The following is a 9,107-nucleotide window of genomic DNA, read 5'->3' on the forward strand; positions in this document are numbered from 1 at the left end:
GGTGCTCCCAGGCCCCTGACCTCTCTGACCGCCCCCTTCCTCCCTGACAGATGCAGACAGTGCAGCAGGAGCAGCTGCTGCAGGAGACGCAGGCCCTACGGCAGAGCTTCCTCTCCGAGAAGGACAGCCTGCTGCAGCGCGAACGCTTCATTGAGCAGGAGAAGGCCAAGCTGGAGCAGCTATTCCAGGAGGAGGTAGCCAAGGCGCAGAAGCTACGTGAGGAGCAGCAGCGGCAGCAGCAGCAGATGGAGCAGGAGAAGCAGCAGCTTGTCGCCAGCATGGAGGAGGCCCGGCGGCAGCAGCGCGAGGCGGAGGAGGGCGTGCGGCGCAAGCAGGAGGAACTGCAGCGCCTGGAGGAGCAGCGGCAGCAGCAGGAGAAGCTGTTGGCCGAGGAGAACCAGAGGCTGCGTGAGCGGCTGCAGCACCTGGAGGAGGAGCACCGGGCAGCGCTGGCACACTCGGAAGAGGTGCCTGCCTCGCAGGCCGCGGCCACAAAGGCCCTGCCCAATGGCCGAGATGCACTGGATGGCCCAGCCACAGAGGCAGAGCCCGAGCACGCCTTCGATGGCCTGCGGCAGAAGGTGCCGGCCCAGCAGCTGCAGGAGGTGGGCATTCTGAGTGCAGAGGAGCTGCAGCGGCTGGTGCAGGGCCGCACCACTGTGGCTGAGCTCGAGCAGCGGGAGGACGTGCGCTGTTACTTGCAGGGCCGCAGCAGCATCGCGGGGTTGCTGCTGCAGCCTTCCAACGAGAAACTGAGTGTCTACGCGGCCCTGCGGAGGCAGCTGCTGAGCCCAGGCACAGCCCTTATCCTGCTTGAGGCCCAGGCGGCTTCAGGCTTCCTCCTGGACCCTGTGCGGAACAGGCAGCTGACCGTCAACGAGGCCGTGAAGGAGGGCGTCGTGGGCCCTGAGCTTCATCACAAGTTGCTGTCAGCCGAGCGTGCTGTCACCGGCTACAAGGACCCCTACACCGGGGAGCAGATCTCCCTGTTCCAGGCCATGAAGAAGGACCTGATCGTCAGGGAGCACGGCATCCGCCTGCTGGAGGCCCAGATTGCCACGGGCGGCGTCATCGACCCGGTGCACAGCCACCGCGTGCCTGTGGACGTGGCCTTCCAGCGCGGTTACTTCGACGAGGAGATGAGCCGCGTCCTGGAGGACCCCAGCGACGACACCAAGGGCTTCTTCGACCCCAACACACACGAGAACCTCACCTACAAGCAGCTGCTGGAGCGCTGCGTGGAGGACCCTGAGACGGGCCTGCGGCTCCTGCCACTCACAGATCAGGCTGCCAAGGGTGGTGAGCTGGTCTACACTGACTCGGAAGCCCGGGACGTGTTCGAGAAAGCCACTGTGTCTGCACCATTTGGCAAGTTCCAGGGCAGAACGGTGACCATCTGGGAGCTCATCAACTCCGAGTACTTCACGGCGGAGCAGCGGCGGGACCTGCTGCGGCAGTTCCGCACAGGCAAGGTCACGGTGGAGAAGATCATCAAGATCGTCATCACGGTGGTCGAGGAGCACGAGCAGAGGGGCCAGCTCTGCTTCCAGGGCCTCCGCGCCCTGGTCCCCGCTGCTGAGCTGCTCGAGAGCCGGGTGATTGACCGTGACCTCTACTGCCAACTGCAGCAGGGCAAGCGCTCAGTGCAGGAAGTAGCCGAGGTGGATGCAGTGCGGCGGGCCCTGCGGGGCTCCAGCGTTATTGCGGGCGTGTGGCTGGAGGAGGCGGGTCAGAAGCTGAGCATCTACGAGGCCCTGAGGAAAGACCTCCTGCCGCCAGAGGCGGCTGTGGCCCTGCTGGAGGCGCAGGCCGGCACCGGGCACGTCGTGGACCCCACCACGAGCGCCCGGCTGACTGTGGCGGAGGCAGTGCGTGCCGGCCTGGTGGGGCCCGAGCTGCACGAGAAGCTGCTGTTGGCTGAGAGGGCCGTGACGGGCTACAAGGACCCATACTCGGGGCAGAATGTGTCCCTGTTCCAGGCCCTGAAGAAGGGCCTCATTCCCAGGGAGCAGGGCCTGCGTCTGCTGGACGCCCAGCTGTCCACTGGCGGCATCGTGGATCCCAGCAAGAGCCACCGAGTGCCCCTGGATGTCGCCTATGCCCGGGGCTACCTGGATGAGGAGACCAATACAGCCCTTTCCGCACCCGAGGGCGATGCCAAGACCTACTTCGACCCCAGTGCCCAAGAGCCGGTCACCTACGGCCAGCTCCAGCAGCGGTGCCGCCCCGACCAGCTGACGGGGCTGAGCCTGCTGCCACTCTCGGAGGAGGCTGCCAGGGCCCGGCAGCAGGAGCTCTACTCCGAACTCCAGGCCCGTGAGGCCTTCCAGAAGGCCACTGTTGATGTCCCCGTGGGCAGCTTCCAGGGCAGGACGGTGACAGTGTGGGAGCTCATCAGCTCTGAGTACTTCTCTGTGGAGCAGCGGCGGGAGCTGCTGCGGCAGTTCCGCACGGGCAAGGTCACTGTGGAGAAGATCATCAAGATCCTCATCACCATCGTGGAGGAGGTGGAGACTGTGCGGCGGGAGAGGCTCTCTTTCAGTGGCCTCCGCGCCCCGGTGCTGGCCAGTGAGCTCCTGGCTGCCAGGGTCCTCAGCAGGGACCAGTTTGAGCAACTCAAGGACGGCAAAACATCAGTCAAGGACCTGTCGGAGGTGGACTCTGTGCGGACACTCCTCCAGGGCAGTGGCTGCCTCGCTGGCATCTACCTAGAGGACTCCAAGGAGAAGGTGACCATCTACGAGGCCATGCGGCGCGGCCTGCTCAGGCCCAGCACGGCCACTCTCCTGCTCGAGGCCCAGGCAGCCACTGGCTTTCTGGTGGACCCTGTGCGGAACCAGCGCTTGTATGTCCACGAGGCTGTGAAGGCTGGCGTGGTGGGCCCTGAGCTGCATGAGAAACTGCTGTCAGCTGAGAAGGCTGTGACGGGTTACAAGGACCCCTACACCGGGGAGCAGATCTCCCTGTTCCAGGCCATGAAAAAGGGCCTGGTCCTCAGGGAGCACAGCATCCGCCTGCTAGAGGCCCAGATCGCTACAGGCGGCATCATCGACCCGGTGCACAGCCACCGCCTGCCTGTGGACGTGGCCTTCCAGCGCGGCTACTTCGACGAGGAGATGAGCCGCATCCTGGAGGACCCCAGCGATGACACCAAGGGTTTCTATGACCCCAACACACACGAGAACCTCACGTACAAGCAGCTGCTGGAGCGCTGCGTGGAGGACCCTGAGACGGGCCTGCAGCTCCTGCCACTGAAAGGGGCGGAGAAGGCAGAGGTAGTGGAGACCACGCGGGTGTACACTGAGGAGGAGACCCGGAGGGCCTTCGAGGAGACACAGATCGACATCCCCGGGGGCGGCAGCCACGGGGGCTCCACCATGTCCCTGTGGGAGGTGATGCAGTCGGACCTGATCCCCGAGGAGCAGCGGGCCCAGCTGATGGCTGACTTCCAGGCCGGCCGCATGACCAAGGAGCGCATGATCATCATCATCATCGAGATCATCGAGAAGACCGAGATCGTCCGCCAGCAGCACCTGGCTTCCTATGACTACGTCCGCCGCCGCCTCACCGCCGAGGACCTGTATGAGGCCCGGCTCATATCCCGCGAGTCCTACAGCCTGCTCCGGGAGGGCACCAGGAGCCTCCGTGAGGTGCTCGAGGCTGAGTCCGCCTGGCACTACCTCTACGGCACGGGTTGTGTGGCCGGCGTCTACCTGCCTGGATCCAGGCAGACCCTGACCGTCTACCAGGCCCTCAAGAAGGGGCTGCTGAGTGCCGAGGTAGCCCGCCTGCTGCTGGAGGCTCAGGCGGCCACAGGCTTCCTCCTGGATCCAGTGAAGGGCGACCGGCTGACCGTGGATGAGGCCGTGCGAAAGGGCCTGGTGGGCCCCGAACTGCACGACCGGCTGCTGTCGGCTGAGCGGGCTGTGACCGGCTACCGTGACCCCTACACAGAGCAAACCATCTCGCTCTTCCAGGCCATGAAGAAGGACCTGATCCCCGCCGAGGAGGCCTTGCGGCTGCTGGACGCTCAGCTGGCCACCGGCGGCATCGTGGACCCGCGCCTGGGCTTCCACCTCCCGCTGGAGGTGGCCTACCAGCGCGGCTACCTCAACAAGGACACGTACGACCAGCTGTCGGAGCCCAGCGAGGTGCGCAGCTACCTGGACCCCTCCACGGATGAGCGCCTCAGCTACACGCAGCTGCTCCGGCGGTGCCGCCGCGATGAGGGCAGCGGCCTGCTCCTCCTGCCGCTCTCAGACGCCCGCAAGCTGACCTTCCGCGGCCTGCGCAAGCAGATCACAGTGGAGGAGCTGGTGCGCTCACATGTCATGGATGAGGCCACGGCGCTGCGGCTGCAGGAGGGCCTGACCTCCATCGAGGAGGTCTCCAAGAACCTGCAGAAGTTCCTCGAGGGCACCAGCAGCATCGCTGGCGTGCTCGTTGACGCCACCAAGGAGCGCCTGTCGGTGTACCAGGCCATGAAAAAGGGCATCATCCGCCCGGGCACAGCCTTCGAGCTCCTGGAGGCGCAGGCAGCCACCGGCTACGTCATCGACCCCATCAAGGGGCTCAAGCTGACTGTGGAGGAGGCTGTGCGCATGGGCATCGTGGGCCCCGAGTTCAAAGACAAGCTGCTGTCGGCTGAGCGCGCCGTCACTGGCTACAAGGACCCCTACTCCGGGAAGCTCATCTCACTCTTCCAAGCCATGAAGAAGGGCCTGATCCTGAAGGACCATGGCATCCGCCTGCTCGAGGCCCAGATCGCCACAGGTGGAATCATCGACCCCGAGGAGAGCCACCGCCTGCCTGTGGACGTGGCTTACCAGCGTGGCCTCTTTGACGAGGAGATGAATGAGATCCTGGCCGACCCCTCAGACGACACCAAGGGTTTCTTTGACCCCAACACAGAGGAGAACCTCACCTACCTGCAGCTGATAGAGCGCTGCGTCACCGACCCCCAGACGGGGCTGCGGCTCCTGCCGCTAAAGGAGAAGAAGCGGGAGCGGAAGACGTCTTCCAAGTCCTCGGTGCGCAAGCGGCGTGTGGTCATCGTGGACCCGGAGACGGGCAAGGAGATGTCGGTGTACGAGGCCTACCGCAAGGGCCTCATCGACCACCAGACCTACCTGGAGCTGTCCGAGCAGGAGTGCGAGTGGGAGGAGATCACCATCTCCTCCTCGGATGGCGTGGTCAAGTCAATGATCATTGACCGCCGCTCGGGCCGCCAGTACGACATCGACGAGGCCATTGCCAAGAGCCTCATCGACCGCTCAGCACTGGACCAGTACCGTGCTGGCACGCTCTCTATCACTGAGTTCGCGGACATGCTCTCGGGCAACGCCGGCGGCTTCCGGTCCCGCTCGTCCTCCGTGGGATCCTCCTCCTCCTACCCCATCAGCCCCGCCGTCTCCAGGCCCCAGCTGGCCTCCTGGTCTGACCCCACCGAGGAGACAGGCCCTGTGGCCGGCATCCTGGACACAGAGACGCTGGAGAAGGTGTCCATCACGGAGGCCATGCACCGCAACCTGGTGGACAACATCACTGGGCAGCGGCTGCTGGAGGCACAGGCCTGCACTGGGGGCATCATCGACCCCAGCACTGGCGAGCGCTTCCCCGTCACCGACGCCGTCAACAAGGGCCTGGTGGACAAGATCATGGTGGACCGCATCAACTTGGCCCAGAAGGCTTTCTGCGGCTTTGAGGACCCACGCACCAAGACCAAGATGTCAGCCGCCCAGGCCCTGAAGAAGGGCTGGCTCTACTATGAGGCGGGGCAGCGCTTCCTTGAGGTGCAGTACCTGACAGGTGGCCTCATCGAGCCTGATGCGCCGGGCCGCGTGCCCCTGGAGGATGCCCTGCAGCGCGGCACCGTGGACGCCCGCACCGCCCAGAAGCTGCGCGACGTCAGCGCATACTCCAAGTACCTCACCTGCCCCAAGACCAAGCTCAAGATCTCCTACAAGGACGCACTGGACCGCAGCATGGTGGAGGAGGGCACGGGCCTGCGGCTGCTGGAGGCCGCCACCCAGTCCAGCAAGGGCTACTACAGCCCCTACAGCGTCAGTGGCTCCGGCTCCACGGCCGGCTCACGCTCCGGCTCGCGCTCCGGCTCCCGGGCCGGCTCCCGCCGCGGCAGCTTCGATGCCACCGGCTCCGGCTTCTCCATGACCTTCTCGTCCTCGTCCTACTCCTCCTCGGGCTACGGCCGCCGCTACGCCCCAGGGCCCACGCCCTCCCTGGGGGGCCCCGCGTCTGCGGTGGCCTGACCCCCGCCTGTACCCCGCCTCCCGCTTTGCATGTGGCCAGGCTTCCCGCCCAGGCGCTGGGGTCTTTCTTAAGTGTTTAAAGATGTCTTCCTCCCAAGCGGTGCCTAGAGTTTAACCAAAAAGACCAGACTAACATATTAATGTATACCTGCTGTCCCGACAGCCTCTCTCTTGGATGGGGCCAGTCCAGCCCCACTGACCACCTCACCCCATACCCTCCAGGTCTTTCTGCTCCTCTTTACCTGCCACTCACCACAGCCAGGTGCCTTGGAGGGTGCAGAGCTGGGTCTCCAGCTCAGCCCTCCCATTTCCCCAGGGGGCTTCTGTCTGGGCGAGGTTCCCCCAGCCCCAGAGACCAGCCTCCCGACGTCCAGCCACCAGTCCTACCTGCTCCAGGCCTTGCTAGTGGCAGGGCTCTCAGGGCCAGCGTTTTCTCCTGTTTCCAGGACTGACCTGCTCTCTCAGTGGGCCTTGCTGGGGAGAGAAGGAATCTTGGGTCAGCCATCTCTTCTAGCCTGCCCAGAGAAGCCCCTTCCCCACGGGAAGGTGAGGGTCCGGTCTGCAGAACCAGCTGACCCGAGCCAGGCACCAGCCTGTTCCCAGCTCCTGTAAGACTTCGGGCTCCATTCCCAGCCCCCAGCCACCTACACTCTCTCCCCAGACCCCAGGCCTTTGGCTTCAGCCTTCCAGTCTCAGCCCCCTAGTAAGTGCCTTCTGTGTCCCCCTTGGCACCCAGGCCCCAAGGACCCAGACCTGGGGCGGGAGACAGACCCTCCTGGTGAAAGCTCACTGCTGTCCCCGCCCCTGGGCGTCTGGGCTGGGTGTAGCGGGGCTTCTGCAGGCCTTTTCTCCCCGCTGGGCCTGTGTCCCCTGGAGCCTGTGGACCCCCACCCTGGAGTGCTGCCTGCCTGTCTCTCCCAGAACTCCTCCGCCCCTTTGCTGGGCCCAGGGCTGCCGCCTGGGCCGTCTGTGCTGACCAGGGCAGCCGAGCACGGGGCTGCTGCTCCTGCCCCACCCAGCCCCTGGCCCTGGTGGTGTCCACCCGCCCCTACCTCTGACTGAGCTTTGCATGTCCCACTAACCCCGGCAGGCGGTGGGTGGAGGTGCCAGGCTTCCGTCTGCCTCTGTGAGGGCAGAACACTAACCTGACCATGGTGGGCCTGCGGCGCCCACCCCAATAAAAGCAATTCCAACCTCCCTGTGGGTCCTGCCTCGGTTTTTTGCCCTGAGGTCAGGCATGTGTTGGGGTAGGGTTGCTGCTGCCACCCCAGACTCTGAGCTGGGCCACTGTGTCCCGGCCAGGGTCAGGAGAGCACGGCCAGAGGCCACACGTCTCGGGCCAGAACAGCCCAGACTGAGCGACCCAGGGCAGAGGGCAGTGGGGGGCTGCTCCTGGCCATCCCCCAGCCCCTGCTAAGTCCAGGTGATCACCTGTCACTGTGCACAGCCCCGCAGTCTGGGTTTGTGGTTGGCACTTACGTCGGAGGAGGGGGACTTACATGCCCATCAGTCGATCATTGGCTGTGCCTCGCCCCAGCCGTGTGGAGCGAGCAGTGTGGCTTCCTGGGTAAGTTGGTCCGTGTCAGCCAAGGGTTGCCCTCCAGAGAAGGATGCAGCCGGGAGCCTGAGCGGAGGCTGGCGGCTGAGGCGTTAGCATGTCTGCTGCAGCCTGCCTCTCCCGCTCCGGGCCCCTGCTCCTTCAGTCTAATTTATTCCAGCTTCTCCAGGATCCTTTCTGGGAAATTTTTCAAGAGGTGAGTGGGGCAAACTGCCCTGCGCTGAGCCTCTGGTCCCAAGGCCACAAGGCCCTGCCTGGAGTATGTCTCCCTGTTTTGCCCCAGTAAGGTGGTCTCATTCCTGGGGGTCTGAGTCCTGGTTTACAAGTCCTTGTCAGACTCTGCCCTCTTGCCCACTTGCAGTAAAACTGGGCGTGGAAGTGCTGAGATGTCCCAGGGCAGGAGCTCCACCTCCACATGACGATCAGGGTCGTCCCTGCTCGGGTGGTGACCGCTTGGGCTGCTGGTCTACTGCAATGTGGCTCCGACGTGACCAGGTAGCGGCTGTGGCTGTGAGTTGGGTAGGACACTCCCCTGGTGCCCCAGATGGCAGCGTTTTCCTCTGTGACCAAGACCATGCGGTTCTCACAGCCTGACGTCGCAGGGACAGAAAGCACCCATTCCCCGGAGGGTCCCAGGGATTGTGGTGAGTGGGCCACGTCTGCTTCTACTTCTGTGGTTTCCAGACCCTTGGTCCACCTCCTGGGGTCACTGACTCAAGGTCACGCCCACATCCAGAAGGACACGGTATCATCTGCTTCCTTACGAGGCTCTCCAACATTCTGCCAGGCCAGCAGTTTCTGTAGGCTGTGGTGTGCTGTGGTCCCGGACCCCTGCTGCACCCCCTTGCCAGGAGGGAGCAGTCCAAGTTCCCAGGGGATGTTTTGCAGGAACCCGTATGTAGATGAAGACTTGCAGACAGCTGAGCTAAAGTGATGGATTTCCCTCCGAGTTGCTGGTTGGTCTCGCCTCTGGGGTCTCTCTTGCTGGGAGACTGACGTGCACCAGTGAGAGGAGCTCGGCCAGCCTGGGATGGGGGCCGTGTTGTCAGCCCGTGCTTGGCCCCATCTCTGTGCAGGGCTACCCCGGTCATGTGAGCATGGGGTGGCCAGGGTCCACTGACCAAGTCATGTGGTCCAGGGGTGGCTCAGCACCTCCTCTGCACGGTTTTCCCGGTGAACATGGGCACATGATACAAGACCCCACTCCCCCTGCCCCCCCAGCACCTACTTCCCCTGGTCTTGCCGAGAGTCTGCGCCTCTCAGGCCCTGAGCAGCCAGCT

At 64.4% G+C, this 9,107-nt stretch overlaps 1 protein-coding gene across 30 annotated transcripts in view; it reads left to right on the forward strand.

The window, feature by feature from the left end:
* PLEC (plectin) overlaps positions 1-7,466 on the forward strand; it is a 55,894-nt gene extending 48,428 nt beyond the window's left edge. For 29 of the 30 annotated variants that reach the window (XM_032467807.1, XM_032467808.1, XM_032467809.1 and 26 more), the window contains one exon: positions 51-6,269. In XM_032467807.1, the coding sequence (XP_032323698.1) occupies positions 51-6,269 (6,219 nt within the window). Of the gene's footprint in view, positions 1-50 lie in introns of all 30 variants that reach the window. The other variant, XM_032467803.1, reaches the window with a different exon arrangement.
* The last annotated feature ends 1,641 nt before the right edge of the window (positions 7,467-9,107 follow it).

Source organism: Camelus ferus, chromosome 25 (genome assembly GCF_009834535.1).
Source record: "Camelus ferus isolate YT-003-E chromosome 25, BCGSAC_Cfer_1.0, whole genome shotgun sequence".
NCBI lineage: Eukaryota > Metazoa > Chordata > Mammalia > Artiodactyla > Camelidae > Camelus > Camelus ferus.